The sequence below is a fragment of the Actinia tenebrosa genome, unplaced genomic scaffold, assembly GCF_029948245.1.
Source record: "Actinia tenebrosa isolate PJP-AT-01 unplaced genomic scaffold, QUT_ActTen_1.0 PGA_scaffold0__85_contigs__length_37466705, whole genome shotgun sequence".
Lineage (NCBI taxonomy): Eukaryota > Metazoa > Cnidaria > Anthozoa > Actiniaria > Actiniidae > Actinia > Actinia tenebrosa.
In genome coordinates, this window is record NW_028292569.1 from 21,838,166 (window position 1) to 21,856,684 (window position 18,519).

The 18,519-nt window shown below is 36.3% G+C and overlaps 2 protein-coding genes across 2 annotated transcripts in view; both read right to left on the reverse strand.

Moving 5' to 3' along the window:
• Positions 1-18,519, reverse strand: part of LOC148913801 (immunoglobulin superfamily member 10-like) — a gene marked incomplete in the record, with an annotated part of 199,017 nt that overhangs the window by 145,006 nt on the left and 35,492 nt on the right.
• On the reverse strand, positions 6,723-10,285 carry LOC116290759 (uncharacterized). Its single transcript, XM_031697863.2, has 4 exons — positions 10,089-10,285; positions 9,724-9,768; positions 9,594-9,653; positions 6,723-7,939 (listed from the first exon to the last, which is right to left on the reverse strand). Exons 1-4 carry the CDS (start codon positions 10,107-10,109, stop codon positions 6,737-6,739), a joined length of 1,329 nt encoding a protein of 442 aa, XP_031553723.2. The 5' UTR covers positions 10,110-10,285; the 3' UTR covers positions 6,723-6,736.

Sequence of the window (18,519 nt, forward strand, 5' to 3'; positions counted from 1 at the left end):
CAGGAACCTAAAGCCCACGTTGGCGTGGCTGCTCGTGCCAATGCAAATACTACAAAAGATTAACTTCTTTCCCGAGTAGTTCAAATTCACGGACATGCCCGTGACATCAACCCAAGATGCCTGGGTGTATTTTTTCTCGCCTGTGTAAGTCGTATAAACACAATCTACTCCAGCTACGTAGGGGTTGTTCATCGCCATATATAATAGCTCAGACCAACACCCGCGGCGGCTAAGCCGGCTTTTAATAAGTCATGGTCATATTCCTCGGGTATCGTAGGCAGGACCTTCTTCTTTACGTTCTTTGGTGCGGGCTTTTCTACGTGCTCCTTCTTAGGCTTCTCCACGAAATGGGGGATGCTTCTAAGAGTGTCAGAGTTCACGTCGTTCACCCCAAACTTCATGTCTTTGGTTGCTCGCTGCAGCTTGTTGTTGTAACCCACGACGGAATTGGCGTTGATAACCAAATTACTTGGCATCAACCAACAACCAGGCGACAAAGCGTAATCCAGTCGCACTTTAGATTGCTGCACTGCAAGTTGATATCTCTGCACCGACTTAGAGATCTCATTCTCGATAACAGCGCTTTCGAAGAGGACAAGGAATACTTGTTGTGTTTCCTGTGACGCACCGGAGGCATCTACGATGGGGCTGCGAGTGCTAACCTGGGCCCCTAGAATGCAGTAAACAAAGGCTTCGATGCTTCGATTAATCCTTGCTAGGTTTTTCAGTCCAATGCCCTTTGCGGCAAAGAAAGGTGCCCAAGGATACTTTTCTTTGCTTTCTATGTAGTAAATTAAATTACCCTTCGTTCCGCTGCCTCCTAAGTCTGAGAATTCGTAGGAACTGGGATACCCCATGCCCGGCCTTTCTATGCTGCGCCAACATACGAAGCATAGGTGTAAGTCTCTCCTAAACCATGGGCGGCACCCTCTTTGTTGCGAAAATCAGGGTCGGTAAGCTTAAACTCATTCCTTAATCGCTCCCATGCGACTTTGTCATATTTGTTATCCTTCGGGTTAAAGATAGTGTCACTAGGAAGCGGCGCTCCTAACTCAAACAATATTCTACGAATAGTAAAAGCAACATGAAATCGCAGGAAAGGAATATGGAACATATCCGCGGCTATACCACATCCTTTAGTAGCAGCCCAGACAGCAAAGTTTAACTGCTGCGGCCAATACCGCATGTTGGGACCTGATAACCATTCTCTGGATTCTTTCCCCGAGGTATGTTTCATGGCAGTTTCTCTAAAGATGTCTCTGACTTTTGTCTTAAAAGTCGTAGGACCCACGGGAATCTCCAAAGAGGTAACCATCTTAGCAAAGTCATCCGCTCCACCTTTGTTGTCGTAAAATGGGTAATCCTCTGTTGTCAGCAATAGATTCTCCGGGAAATTAGGTTGCCTTTCTTTATGCTCGGGTTTTGGTTGTAAAATCTTAGGATGCTTTGGCTCCAAGTTCGCATTACTGTACATTCTTTCGCCGTTGAAGTAAATCCCATCGGGTCTACGCTCGAACTTACTAGGGTCTGCATGCGGAAACATCTTCCTAAAGGCCCTCCAATTCCAGTAGTCCCTGTTGTCGTGATATGGCTGCTCCTCAATATCATTCCCAAAAGCGTCGTACATTAGTATATATAATGGATGTTATACCATCAGCACCTCAGTTGTACCCAGATGTTCCCAATTATCACACTACGGCACCAATAACGGATGCCGAAAACTTCAGGCTCAACAAAGCAAATTTAATCCTGGCTTACTTGGAAGGACAAACAAAACACTACGAAAAAGTCCGAAAAAAGTACGTCAGAGCCCGGAGTACGCTACATAAGATTGCGATAACTTCAGGATCCATATCTGTTGTGTTAACGGGCTCCGGCGTTGCTACTTCGCTTACCGGACCGGGAATAATCGTTGGAGTTCCTTTGGCCGGCGTTGGGGCAGCCTGTGGTATTATTTCGGCTGTTGCTACGGGCATTATGAAACAGCTGTCAAGCAAAATATCCAAGCATGACACGACAATAGCTCTGTCAAGGGCTAAAGTAAATACAATTACCGATCTTGTCTCAAAGGCTTTCCGTGACAGAAAGATAGACGACGTAGAATTCTCGCTTATCTTAGCCGAAGAGGAAAAGTACGAGAAATTAAAGTCGGACATAAGAAACAAAAAAACAGTCGTAAAAGATCTTTCCGAGGAATCTCGCAAAAAGATCTACCAGGAGGCAAAAGAAGAGCTTCAAAGAAAGCTCGCTCAGTAAATATCGTGACAGGATTCTATTTACATATTGAACGCCGGTCTGGAAATTACGCGTAATTACTCATCTTATACCATAAGATTCACTATCTTCTCGGAATCCATCCCAAGAGGGGGTGGTTGGGGTCGATTTCGTGAAATATTTCGTAAATTACGTCAGGGTAATAAGGAATATCCTTATCCAGCCAACAAAACATCCACTCGGCTTTTGTCATATCAGAAACCTCAGGAATAGACTTGCCGGTAATTTCAGACAAAAGATAGGGAATAGCCTTGTAATATTTCCCTAGCTTTAATTTTTTCAGCGTTTTCCGTAGACTTTGTGGGGTTGGCTCTTCTAAGTGGTCTATGATTTTCTTCCTTACTTCGTCGTTTAAATATACCGGCCTTAAACCCTGGATATGACTCATCCAGTCTCTGAAGTATATTATTCTCTTATACGGAGTCTTCTTACGACCTCCATTGGCATAATACTGCTCTCTGGTAGCATTTGGTACGGCATTACGAATATTCTTACCACATTCGTAACACTGTGCTGACGTGTCGTCTTCTATTTGCATTTTCTTACCACAACACCACAAACCCTTGGGCTTGGGTATGTTAACTTTGGATCTTAGGCAAATTATACAGAAGTCATTGGTGAACTTTTTACATTCATGCATATATAAGACAAATATTCCTAACATTCGCGCAACACATAACGGGACACGGGTAATTCCCGCGGGGGACGCTAGTGCATAAACACGGGTAATTCCCGGGCAATTCCGAATGGTGACCGCGAGTCCCCCTTACTGCTGCTATTATGTAGTATTTGATAAAGATGTCAATAAAGGTATTTGAAGGAAGTCCCTTATTCTAGAAGTAAATTTTTTGTGTTGGTATAATATTTTTAATATTTCACACACAGATACTTTAGTTAGTGTGTGAAGTCACTCGATCTCAAGCATTGCAAGAACATCTTATGTCAATGATATAACCACTCCCCCCTTCACACCCACTGATTTTAAGCACTTTGAAAATACTGCTTTTTGCAAACACCTTTATAAAGGCATCCTTCGCTAATGCACATAAGAATATCATGTAGCTCCTGGCATGTACACGAGGCCTGTAGCAGGGGTAAAAATATATATTATGACATTATCTGCATGTCTTGTTTTGAGTTTTCATCTTACACAAATGCCAACTATGTGAACTGTTTTTGAAAAAATAAGTCGCCTCTATCTATTTTAAGATTTTTAAAATTTAGCTGGATGTTTACTTAAAACAAAAAGCTGTGACTTAAAGAAAAGGAGGAGATCTAGAACACTAGGAAAAATCCATGGTTTAGGGATCATAAATTTGTCATAATTTAGCTGGGGGCGATATTTGAGCTTTAGAAAAATGTACTTATGTACCTTTGAATGTAGTGCCAAATAAAATACTAGCTTAACTTGTCCTGAGAGAGAAAATGAATGACTAACTAAGCAAGACATCAGTTTTTCAAATTACTATTGCTTATGTAATGAAAACTAGATTACAATTGGAATGGTCAATTAGCTATATAAAAACAGATATATGAGATTTCAGGCAATGGAATGATAAGATAATGGTATGCATTTAGCTACTACCATTAGCATTAGTACCTCTGGTTACGCCCAAAACACTTTTTACCCCTTCGCTCAGTTTTTCTAGGATTATTCTCTAAAATCTTTTGATATATATATTCTTTGTAGCTTTTTCTATACATTTAAGATTTTCACTCGTATTACTCTTTATTAGAATATCTGGCTTTCATAATAGTAATTGGATCATATTATCTTCAAATATTTGAAATATTCGGGCTTTCAAAAAACGGGGCGTTTTCATTCAAGTACCTCTTATAAATCAGAGGTTTTACACATTAGATATGACCAGGGAAAGAAAATAAATAAACGATATTTCTAATATTACTGCCCTGATTATACATAAAGAAAGATTTTAGAGAGATATATATTGGTCGAGGCATAGCCAGGTGGATCCCCATATTAGTTTGACAATGTGATAAGGCAAACAATGATAATAAAAGGATATAGATATAGTCTTGAGCAGCGAAGAACGAAGACAGTCCAAGATAACAATCCTGCTTTTAAAAATGCGTCATCCCTACATCGGTTGCAGTTCGGAAATACCGAGATTTTGTAATTTAAGCTATGATTGGTTCCGTAATTTATCGATATTGAAGAACGTGAGTCGCTACTTGATTGGTTGCGAAGTTTATTCATTCATCAGTTTGGGCTTCCTTGGGGTGTTACTTACGGACTTACTTACTTTCTTACGCGACTCGATGGCATAGTGGCTTCGCCTCTCTAGGAGGCAGTAGCCACAAAAAGGTTTCGGGTATTTCAATCATTTCAAAGAACCACCAAAGCAAGCAAACGTTTAAACTAACAAGCAAACATTTAAACTAAGGAATTATTTGTAAGAAAATGAGAAAAAAGAAGCGAGTCTCAATGTTCGTCAATCCCATTTTCGCATTTTTCTAGTTTCCAAAGTCACGGATTGAGTTGTCGCAAAATGTGGCATTCATGGTACGTTGTGAAAGTCACGGATTGAGTCAATTGCAAAATGTCGCATTCAGAGTACGTTGTGAAAGTCACGGATTGAGTCAATTGCAAAATGTGGCATTTGCCTCACCTCAAATGACAGAACGTTACGGTTCCAGCCCTTTTTATATTGAGAGTAATACACACTTTTGTGTTTAATCTTAAAAACTAGCACAGTGTATTCGTTCACTGACACGGTGTAGTGATTCCTCTCTGGTTCAGTTTCCTAAAGGCGGGTGTTACACGGGACAACTTACAACGCCAATTTTTCGCGGAACGCTATTGCCCCAGTTGTATCGATTATTTTCAACATGTTACACGGGAACAACTTTTCGCGCAACCTTTACTTTAGTATTCAGTCCACGCGCTGGCAACTCACTCACGGCTTGATTTTATCATTTTTCATCAACTCCAAAAGTTTTATCTTATCCGTTTCATTAGGTTTTAGACAATCTTTGCTGTTGCTGTTCTCTTAAACTTACTTAATTCTTCTACAGTCGGCGCCATTTTGATGTGCGTCAAATCGGCGCATGGACATGTTGCACATGATACACATGCATCGATTTGCTGAAAATTAGTCATCTTGCGTTGCAAGTTTTTGAAGCCAGATCAAAAACCTGCAACCGGCCTGTTGCAGAGTGAAATACTGCGCGAAAAATCGTCCTCGGCGCTATGTTACATGCACGGCAACGATTTTCGGAGCAACAATGTTGCAGTGCAAGAGCATTGCGCGAAAAATCGGCGTTGCAAGTTGGCCAGTCTAACACCACCTTCAGGATGCATAAATCAACTCGGTAAATTCTAAATTCGATCTTGTAGTTGGACGACAAATTGTCGTTACCTGTCAGCCCGCTCGGAGTGGCAAATTAACCAAATGTCTGCATGCAGAGAGTCTAATTTCAATCCCGGATGTTCAAAAAAAGCGCGACTAATAAGTCACAATTCGAGTGTATTGCAATATGTGGAATTAGGGAATTGGTCTCTACCAAGGGTGGTCGGCTAGGAAAAAATCTGAACAAACTTTACTGACCCACCCTCTTGTTCGTTCATGATTACCTTTGAATTATACACAGAGATTGATGACAAACCCTTATTATTTGCCTCAGAAATTCATGACTCATGTGCCTCAGTTATACCATAATAAAATTATCTAGAAACTTAGATGAATATCCCCTATGTATTACACGATTCCACCCTTTTTTATCTTGACATGTAGTCCTTTACGCCGCGATTTATAATACAATTGTCCTTTATATAAATCACTCAATACGAGGCTGTGCTTGGAAAGTCACAGATTGAGTTATCGCAAAATATGACATTCACGTGGAAGTACTATAGGCTGTCCTTGGAAAGTCACAGATTGATTTATCGCAAAATGTGACATTCACGTGGAAGTACTATAGGCTGTGCTTAGAAAGTCACAGATTGAGTTATAGCAAAACGTGACATTCACATGGAAGTATATAGGCTGTGCTTGGAAAGTCACAGATTGAGTTATCGCAAAATGTGACATTCACATTGAAGTATATAGGCTGTGCTTGGAAAGTCACAGATTGAGTTATCGCAAAATGTGAGATTCACATGGAAGTATATAGGCTGTGCTTGGAAAGTCATTCACACGAAAGTATGTTTGGAAAATTGCAATATGTCAATATGTGCTATTAACATGGGATAATAATTTCCGCTCTGCAGAATTGGAGTTTTCTTGTGTAAAATACGATATCATACTAGCGTGCGCTTTTCAGTGCCAATAAAGGCTAATATATACGAGTGCAACTATAAGACTGTATAACAAGGTTTGAAAATCTCTAAATAAGGTACACTTCCCGAAATCCTATCTTACCCCATACAAAAAATGTCCAATCAAAAGACAAACACAAAACTTATAGTAAATATGAATATACAAGTATCATAATAAACAATTTATTTTTTGCCATAAATATGCTTGTATAGCTTTCCAGGAGTAACTTCATCTATGGTATATGTTCTCTTTATTTCATCCTCATTAAAACTGGCGTCTTTGTATACCATATACACCTTTTTTCTCTGATTAAATATGGAGGTGTGTTTGCCATACACTCCCTTGTGTGATCTCATTTGTGATGTCCATTCACACAAGGGAGGGCAGTCTCCAGAACCTTCCTCCCACAAAGCCTTGACGTCATCAAGAGTTTTTACATTCCTTGGTATAAAGAGATTGTCCAGCCACTCTTTTAATGTTTGGTGGTTTTTGTGGTAGGTCAAATACATGTGGTATGTGGCATTGTCATATGAAAAAGAAGTTGAGGGCAGTGGCTGGGTATTATACGAGGCAGGCAGAACAGGTTGTGATGGTGGTGGTACAACGCTGGAGGATGGTGGGTGAGTATCGTACGAGGCAGACAGAACAGGTTGTGATGGTGGTGGTACAACGCTGGAGGATGGTGGGTGAGTATCGTACGAGGCAGGCAGAACAGGTTGTAATGGTGGTGGTACAATGCTGGAGGATGGTGGGTGAGTATCGTACGAGGCAGGCAGAACAGGTTGTGATGGTGGTGGTGGTACAATGCTGGAGAATGGTGGCTTAGTAAAAGTAGTTGAGGACAGTGGCCGTGGCTGAGAATTAGAAGGTCCAGGGAGAAAAGGTGGTGTCAGTATGATGCTGGAGGATGGTTGCTGTGGCTGAGAAGTGTTAGATGGAAGTATTGTAGATGGTGGAGAAGTGTGACTGGTAGTTGGAATAAAAGATGGTGAAGGTGTTAATTCTGGTGTTGGCGATGAGTTACTATTACACATGGATACAAAAAGAGAGGACCAATATGAAATTTGGCGGGCAACGTTACAAGCAGAGTCATAGCTGGTGTGATCTGGTAAATTAGTTGGAAGATGTGAAGTGAACTGGTCTAGACGTGATGATATAGATGACAATGAATTCAGAATTTCTATGTCACTAGTTGATGATGATGACGACGGCAGCAACGGTGGAGGTGGACAGCGGTTTCCAATGACTTCACCCCTTAAAGAAGATGCAATCTTTTTGAAATCATCAACTAAAGACACCACTGATGGGGTTTTATCTTCATTGAAGATCACTCTTATCTCTTCACTATTTGAAATACTCTTCAATGCGTCTGTGAATTCTGCATCCTAAATAAAAAAGAAGGGGAAAACCAAACATCAAAAACATAAAGTACAGGATAATTTTTAAATTTGCAACTGGTTCTTTTGATGAGAATAATGTATATGTATGTCTCAATGTCAATATTCAAATGTAATTATATTTTAAATATGTTACAATGAAACTGAAAGTTTGACCTCTTTTATTTTAAATAAATTGTCAAATTCTCATTTCAATGCTTTTTAAGTTACCAAAAAAAAAATTTTTCAAAACAGTGAGTGCAAATTTTTTGCATCATTCAGTTTGCTCCATATTATGATTGTTAAGATTGCACTGAAACTTTCTAAAATTATGTGTAATTAATTTGTATAAATTATAAAATTTAAAAAAAATTTAAATGGGATTTTTGCTTGAAAATATCACAAAATCTAAAAATTTAAATCCTTAATACAACTCCTGAGGTCAAAAAGATTTTAAGTCCTTCAAAATTTATTCTTAGGGTAAGGCACATTTTACTTTTTTGCTCTTACAATAATATTGTATTTGTTATCATTTGTTCTAATGAGCCTGTTGCGTTATGCAAATATAAACGGTCTAAAAAATTCACATATTGGCAGCGATACAAGTGGAACAAGCATCGATGAACTGTATGCTAAATAGAATTAGCTGATTGTACCCCTTTCTTTGGCAACTTACAAAATTTTTACATTCTCCCTAATTGAATGAGTCAAGTCAATAAAACAGATGAAGTTGGGTGAACAGGGATGTGGGTGCATGCCTTGCATATTCCTCACACAAAATAAGCATTAATATAAAGCAGCTTAAAGATAAAGCAAAAATCTCTGCGAACAAACCTATAGATCATCAAAGAAATTGAAATACAGATATATGTATTACAACAAAAATTCTTATATCAAAAATAAATAAATAAGCTTGCCATCGGCTTCCATGAAGGAAGGGGGTACTTAGATATGAACTTGGTAAGGATCAGGGTGAATTTCCAAATAACTCCCAAGTATACAGGACAAAATCATTTGGTATGCCCATTTGTTCATGTCAAAAATTGCTTTTATATTCACAATTTGTTTTGCTCTTCTAAGTCTACAGAAAGCAATATCTCTTGTTCAAAACACCCTATGAAAAAGTCGTCTATAATGTTTATGTTGAGTTTGAAGGTCATTATTACTAATCTACCACCCCTGTGCACTAGGGCAAGTATTTTTCTAGCTAACTCCCTACTTTCTCCCACACACACATATTATATATATATATATATAGCCATTTGCAAAAACTATGGCCGTTTCAAATATAAATACGAGTATATCGAAAGTATATCAGTCAGGGCTGGATATCTTTCTCAATGTTTTTTTCAGAAAGCCCTAGTGATAGACAACTTGACAAAAATATCAGGGAGGCTATCCCATAATTTTTGATATGCTTTTGATATACTTGTATTTATATTGGAAGCGGCCATAATTTTTGCAAATGGCTTTATGTATATATATGTAAATAAAAAGAGAAAACAGGCAAATTCTGACTGTTCCTAAAAACATGTATGTTTCGGCCATTCGCCCTTCTTCAAGAAAGTCAAGAAAAGTAATAAAGATATGCACAAGATAAAAAGTAAAAATGTAATTATATATATATGAATCAATAATATTATAGAACTAGTCTTCAAAGTACCTCGTTTTCGCTGCCACTACTAGAGTACTCATCTAAACTACTTGAATCAGGTTCAGAATGCTGTAAACAAAGAATAGCAATTAGTTAAGGGTTTGACAAAAATACAGAAATGCTTTGCACAGACACTTACCCCACTCTCGCCATTTTGGTGTTCAGATTCATCCGAAGCATAGTCCTAAATATTGAACAGAATAAATACAAACTCCAGATCAGTAAGCTCATCTCCAAACTATGACTGATTTAATATACAGCGTATATGCTAGTTGTTAGACTGAAAATAAGAGCAGTGTTTTCTTTGCTTTACGTGTCACCGGCCTATCGTTTAAAATGAATATATTACTGTTAAGGTAAGATTTTTAACGTCAAGATTTGAACTGTAAATTATGTTGAACGGAGTTTACCGTCTAATACGTGAATTGACTTTAACTATTATTATTCTGTGAGTTTTCCGTTGTCCTACATCACTCTCTCGCTTCTCATTGGCATAACACTTACAATTCTTTCGTTTGAAGCCATTTTCCTGGGTATCTTACAGATCGAAAACGTGAAAACGCCGTTGTAAACTACCAAGCTGACAGAAAACTGACAAGACTCTACCGATCAGTTATAGCTAGACTGAGCGTCCGCTCCACTTGCGTGCTTTGTAGGAGAGTGACGTCACGCGTAGGATTCGTAGGATTCCTACGGCCCATATATGGAAGTCGGAGAAAAGAAGTAATTTTTTTTTGGTTTCGAGTTGTGTCCGGGAACTGTGTTTGCACAGGGCAATGCAAACACGGCTCTCGGCCAATCACAGCACTCGTACTATCTGAATTTTTTTATAATACCATATAATAGCAAACATATATATTAATGCCTTATAATTTTCTTCTTGTTTGACAAAGTATACTCCATAAAGGGTCCAACACATATCAGATGTTCCATTGGAGAAGATGCCTTGTTTATGTGGAATACGATGGATCAAAAAGAAATCCTTTCTGCCAGCTGGGGAATAAGAAAGGGCACCATCCCCGATCCTCAGTTTATCAGTGTTAATGGATATAATGGAAAAGTGCACCTTAACGAAGATATTGATGCGGCATTGAAAAAGAGAGTAGAATTTATTGGAAACTTGACAATAGGTCGTGCATGGTTCGTGTTGAAGAACCTTACTGTCAATGATGCTAAAGAATACATTGCAAGCATCAGTGACAATGTATCTATAGTTCTACCATATCCTGTGCGCCTAATTGTTGCAGAGAAGGAGAAAGGTAAGCCATGCACTTTAATGGGAGTAACATAACTTATTTATTTCATATAAACTTCTGATTCCCAACTTCTAATTCCCTAATCCACATAGACCGTATTCTCTTTTAGGAAAAATAATACGATATATATATTATGCACATTTGTTGTGAAGTGTTATCGTCAGGGTGAGTGTTGAATAGTAGGATAGGATAGGATAGGATAGGATAGGATAGGATAGGATGGGATGGGATGGGATGGGATGGGATGGGATGGGATGGGATGGGATGGGATGGGATGGGATGGGATGGGATGGGATGGGATGGGATGGGATGGAATAGAATAGAATGGAGTAGAATAGAATAGAACTTTATTTGTGCCCTCTATTTTACAAATTAATTGTTAAATATTTTGATGATTACAATAAAAATTCGAGGAACCACTTTCTACCTAAAAATAGCAGTGCTAATCAAGTTAGGTAGCAAATTGGTCTTTTGGTACTGTTTGATAATTGTTACAAGAATAAGTATAGAAATAGGAAAATCCAAAAACAAATGTGATTAGATTGGAGTAAAAATAATAATAACAATAAAGAAAGAGAAAACTATAAAAGAAAAGAAGGAAGAAAACATGGGCGAAAAGTAAAGTGCATCAGAGTAACTAGTAAGTTTTTAAAATTGGATTTATTATTAGTTTTTTAAAACTTGAACGTTTAGTTATTTTTAATTCATCTTTGAACTTGTTCCAAGTAATGGCACCGACGTAACGGATATTAAATTTGCCATAATTAGTTCTTATTTTGGAAATATAGAAAGAGTCTTTTGAAGCTAACCGTGTTCTGTAGGTATGTATTTTACTTAATGGTATGAAGAAGTCATGAAAAACTGATGGCAGAGTGTTTGAGTGAAAATGATACATAAATATACAATTATTCAAATAAATTATATCTTTGAGTTTAAGTATTCCCAGAGATTGAAAAAGTGGACTTGAAGGAGCTCTGAAGTCAGAAAAGGTCATTGTTCTTAAGACTTTCTTTTGAAGTGTAATAAGAGGTGTAAGACTAAATGGGTAGGTGTTTCCCCATGTTATAACAGTATAAGTCAAGTGGGGATAAATTAAAGTATGATAAAGTTGTTTGAGTATGGTTATAGGTGATAATGGTTATAATGGCGAATTTTGCATAGTATACCGATAGTACGCTTTAATTTCATGACAATATGTTGAATATGATTTTTCCAAGAAAGATGAGAGTCTATAAATACACCTAGATAGCTGATGCACTTTACTTGTTTCACCAGTTTTTGATCAATAAACTGCTTGGTAGTGTGCTTAATACTCTTCTTTTGGCAAGAAAGAATATTGTTAGTGGTGACTGACCTTTGGACAACCTGAGCTGGACTAAGTCATTTCAAAGACTTTCTCTAGTTCAAGTCTTCCTTAAGACTACACTCACCTGGATGATCACTGACTTCACAACAACGTCTGGGTTCAATGTTATGAAGCAAAATATAGTCTTTGTAGTATTTCGACAACAATACGATATGTTGGTTATATTGTTAGACATATTCATAACTTTGTTCTTAAAAAATAATTGATAGATAGTTTATTATACTACAGATGGTTATGGGCGCGCCGGGCCATCGATATCAGATGGCTTTTTGAATGTCAATAATTATTTACCATATTCTTAGTCACAAACTAATCCAACGCTGTCTTTTTTAATTAAAACCTAGCCCCAAGTAGTGACCTTATCTAACCACGAAATGTTAATAGGAAACCAGGTTAGCTATTTATAGACGAACCTAGACAGCTTTTAACACACACTGAATCGACTTATTATTGAGGAATTAATTCATACAAATCAAGCAGATCTCGCAAATCTTTAATGATTAAAGACAATCGTAAGTCGATCCTGAATATAGCATAAGGTTTAAGCACTTGGTATTTTTGTTATTCATCATTCTTCCATTTTTCCTTAAGTTATCAAAGTTATAGAATTATTTACTTACATATTCTCTCTGTTCCACCTTATCAACCAACCAACCAATTATAAACCAACCTTCATGTCAACAAAGCAACCAATCACTATTTGGTCATACCACTACCACTACAACAACAAATGAGGCAAACAGAATAACTGAAACTCAAAAAATAAAATTATGCTGCACATTCTTACAGTGCTCATGGGTATACCGCTGACCACTTTCGTGAAGAGCAGCCATTTTTCCCGTAACTCAATATCTCGTATATATTCAAGTACACATATGTCGAAAATATGAATCAAAACTTGCAGATATAAAGAAACGAAAAAAAAAAAAAAAAAAAAGTCCCCCATCTTGATTTACGCCCAGACAACTGGAAAAAACTACAAGGATCCCGCGCGATATTGTTTTAATTATTACGTTTTCCCTCGACAGAAAAGACAACAGAAGAGCCTTCTCCAACCCCAGAAACTACAGCTGCTGCTCCGAACATTACACGTAAGGCTTTGATAGCTTCAGCATACATAAAATTCTAGAATACCGATATACAGTTATAATATGCATATATTATAGCATCGCGATTCACTCTCAATAGTCTCTTATATTTTTAAGACGACAATATTTCATGGTATTGTCGTTTCAAACTTAAGGGTTCTCATTGGCTAAAGCGCGACGAAAAGGAAGGCTTGAGCTTGAGCTTGAAGAGAGCGCGTCAAATTTTTACGCTTGTTGCTTGCGCCATAGCGCGCGCTCGTAAGGAGAATTTCGCTTGTGATCAAAGAAAATCGGTCATCAGTTTTTTTTTCTTTTTCGTATGTTAAATTCTTTAGAATCGCGATACAAAACTAATTACGATTTTGAAACGACAATAGCACGAAATATTGACGGCGTTGGAAGAAAATATATTCGGTATTGGGCGGAGTCGCGAACTCCCCACTAGCCGTCAATGTTTCGTGCTATTGTCGTCTCAAAATCGTAATTAGTTCATAATATTCATTTCAGCACTACATGCAAGCGTATTTAAAATACCTATAGTTGTCTTGTTTAAAAAGTTCTTTTTCTAAATGATTAATTCTTAATATTGTCATCTTATATCATTTTAATGTGCATAACTTTCTTCTTTTTTTATCTTAGTCCTTAATTTGTACCTTTATAATATTTTACTCTTCTTTAATTTATTCCAGATACCTTTCCTAAAATAGTGTTTTTGCATCAGTTTCTTAATTTTGTTAGTTTTGCATAAATAATTTAACAATAGATTGTTAAACCTTTTTTGGCAGGCTGGAGTCAATCGCGACTATACGGTAGAAAGGAGAGAGAGAGAAAGAGAGAGAGAGAGAAAGAGAGAGCTAATTATCACCAAAGTACGTCGCATGTCAATGACATCACTCGGCTGTGTATAATAAGGAATCAACAGTCTGAATAAACGCACATTATAAATGTGTACCTTATTTTATTTCTTTTATTATTGATATAGGAGCACCAACAACTAAAACAACTACATTTTCGAACATTACAAGTAAGTTCAATAATAAGTAATCACGTTATATTAATATATAGCAGCATTTGAATTTATAACGTTTAACTTGCAGGAATATAATTTTTTTTTTTAAATACCAGTTATTACTCTGCACATTCATATTTATACTCTTATGTTTACTCTCTGTATTCCTGAAAAAAAATAGCATTGAATAATTGCTCTGAAATGGACTGTCAATATTACGTACAGATCGATCACACATTTTATTTGAGTGGAGATAATGTTATGAGGCAGCTTTGGTAGTAGGATATAATTGTATATGGTTTTTGAAAGATATATTGATAACTCAAAATTTGAATTCACCTTTGTCTGCTGCTAGAAAAATGAGCTAAGATGAGCTAACCATTCGAGTAGAATGTTATACATAAGCTGAAGGTTTAGAGTTTAGAGTTTATTTGTTTTGTCACGAGCGAAAATAAACTTTGTTAATGCCACAACAAAAAGTCAAAATAAGATAAGGATGCTTTTAATGAAGCCGATGGCGTATTCTAGTACAAGCAACCTTTAGTATGTTACAAATTTAGGATTAGGTGGTAGAAGAAGAAGAAGAAAACATTTCCTTACATTATTTATTTATTTTAATTTGCTGCTTCTTTTTTCGTTCGATTTGTCTTATTTTTGCGTTTTGCTGAAACACTCAAATGCGGCTCATCTTGATTTTATGTACAGAATTATAGAGTAATCAATGGATATAAATGATAATTAAAATAGGTTTCGCTTAGATGAGTAGTAGAAAACAATTCCTTACATTATTTATTTGTTGTTTCTTTTTTCGTTCGATTTGGCTTGTTTTTGCGTTTGGCTGAAACACTCGTATACGGCTCATCTTGTTTTTAGCCTTCATTGTCTTACATTTACCGTCACAGATATTTAACAGCATGTTCATGAACCTGAAACACCGTAGTAAATAAAGAGAAAGAGAGATGGAGGGGGATGCTAAAAAGCACTTTTGTTTTAAAAATTGTTGTTTTTCTCCATAAGGGAACTCAAACTTATTATTTTTATTTCTGTACTCTATTTAACTTTTGATTAACCTAACTATTTCTCTTTTAAGCACCACCCGAACCGAACTCGTCGAACATACTAAGGCACATTAAGGGTTACATGATATTAATGGATATTGCACTGGTGATGTGGCACTTTTAAATTTAGGTAAAGGCCGCACTTAATATTAAAAAATAATATACTTATCGATGTTTATTACAACTTGAATTTGACTAATTTCATTTATTACTACTTCAATATAATTGCAAGCTTTAAAGATTATTTTATTTTATTTCATTTTCCAGGGTTTTTGCTTCCAAAGAAAAGGTGAAGACAGTCAAAATTATTTTTAGATAATTAAAATTTCTTATTATTAATTTTTTTATTTTTTGATAACTAAAATTTCTTATTATTTATTATTTTATTTCGTATTTTATGTAGATGTATTTTAACCACCGTTCGAGAACTAATTAATAAAAAAATACCACATGCCTTTGATGAAAGTAGCTAAAGACCACGAGTGTGTAGTAAGGGGTATTTCCTAAAATTATACTTTTGTGTATTCGTAGATGTGATATTAAAAGGAAATACCTTAATACTCTAAGAATTAAGGAAAAATGCAACTTGATTTGATGAAAATGCTTTAATAGCACTTGTGGTACGCACTTTTGGTATTAAGCCAGGATCAAGGATCCAAAATCCGTCATTCTGATTGGACAATCAATTTAGACAATGATTACACGTGATCTTATTACCTATATAAGGGTCTCTTTAGAACCATCGTCGCATTACGGTTCGAATCTACTTGTTCGCATTTTATAGCATACTAAGAGCAACTGAAGAAGGATACGTCATTACCTATCCGAAACCGGCATTGCTAACTGCTAAAACTATTAAAACAGTTCTAGGATTTATTCAGATCCTCCAACAGTGTCTAACAGGAAGGACAAATCGCTAAAAGAACTTTTGGTCAGAGCCAAAATACCTTCCATTTAAATAAGCAACCAGTTTCTTTTTGAAAACGGCGAATGTAGAAGGTGAAGGCAGTGCCATTTTATCAATAATGTTCATTAATTATTCTCGAACGGTCGTATTTCCTATACAGTTGTAATTGTAATGCAGCATGTTTTAACAATAACAATTAGGTTAACAGGAAGAGGTGAAAATCCATTTTGTTTCTTAAAAAAATAAAATTCCTCTTTTTAGGTATGTAGGCGTCATAGATGTTGTTTATTTTATTTTTCTTTCTATTCAATAAAACATTTTTAAAAATGAAAAAAAGATTTAGAAAAAAACAACAAATTTTGTCCTATTTTGTTTCCATTCCATGTGGCGAGTACATTCTGAGACAGACAGACAGACAGACAGACAGACAGACAGACAGACAAACAGACAGACAGACAGACAAACAGACAGACAAACAGACAGACAGGCAGGCAGGCAGGCAGACAGACAGACAGACAGACAGACAGACAGATAGATAGATAGATAGATAGATAGATAGATAGATAGATAGATAGATAGATAGATAGATAGATAGATAGATAGATAGATAAGATAGATAAAACTTTATTTTACCACGGTATAAAGATCAGGATTTACAAAATGTTTGAAATAATCAACTAATATACATTAAGTTTAATCTAATATAATGAAATAAAATAAAAAACCTGCTTTCCATGAATGCCGTGCTTTACTATACGTGATAGGTTCCCAATGTTAAATGGGAGAATAAAAAAAAACCATTTATACATATTTGCGCTGTACGGTTCTTTGAGCCTATAGATACAAAAAAAAAAAAAAATTAGAGCATGCGCACTTGATATATGACCTATACATTAAAACTTGGTGGATTTTGCAATAGACCCCTCATGGAGTTCCATACCTAAGCTACCACATTTTTTAAAAAAGCTCTTTTCACATTAAAATGTAAAAATCCTTTGAGGATACCAACACAGTTGTGAAATTTTATCTAACAAAAAATCTACCGAAAGGGATTTTGGTTGTGTGAAGTATGAAACGTCACAAGGGCGGATCCGGTAGGGGGGCAAAGGGAAACTGAATCCCCCCCCCCCTTCAGCAGGAAAAAACGATGTTTTTTTAATATTTTTTCCCCGTTGAGTTGACTGAAGAAACTAAATTAGCCCCCCACCCCCACCCCCCCTACCATATCACGCATTTATTGTTTATTTATTTTTTCTTCTTTCTAATTTCAACCTTTTCTTAAGAGCAGATGTCCACGAATATCGAGCAAAATCGAGAATTCGCGGTCACAGTCAAAATTTCGATTTTGCTCCTTTTTGGTTTGCTGGAAAGTATTACCGAGTAAACAAACGTGGTGTAGTTAGTTTTTCAAAAAACCGCTAAAACTCTGAGAAATCCGAGAAAAACTGTTGGCCTAGCGGCGATCTCAAAAGAATGCAAATTTTCAGTTGAATCAAACCGGTCCAGAAAAAAACTAGCGCATACAGAATAGGAAAAAGATATGAAAACTATATGTTTATAAATTGATAGAAGAGATGTTTGAGACTTGATTGGGTATAAAAAAATGGTTTTAGCTATTTATTGAAAGCGGTCAGATGATATTTTAAATTGAGTGGTATTCACTCATAGATCTGACCCTTGCTACGCCAAAAAAAAATAATCAAGTGCGCAACTTTTTTTCTCAATGAAACTCACGTCATGAACTAATTAGATGTTCTTCTAGAACATATCCAAAAATCAGTTTGGGTTATTGTATTTTGTGTTTATATACGGAGGCCGTGAACATTGGGCATTTTCGACATATAGCGTGACTGAAATCGACAAGTGTTTGAAGATTCTGGTCCCTATTTTCTCATTCGTTTCTATTTTCATCCCGAATTAAAGCCCGAAAATGCATTTCCTTTAAAAAAATACCTTTTATTAGTAATTTACATTGTTCTAGCAGTTTATTTATTTATGTAAAATGTACAATTCGTATTTCTCCAAACACTTTTTTTATCTTCTAAAATGTCTGCTAATTTCCGCGAGTTTTACACACTGACATAACAAAATCCCCACTCTTTTTCCCCTTTTTTTCAATAGATTATCAGCTATATCATATATTTTTGCTTGAAAATCAAACAATAAATATTATTGCTGAACAGATTTAGGGTCTATAATAAAGCTCTTACTGGCACTCGAGCAGGTAGAACCTCTTTGTCTTTCTATTTTC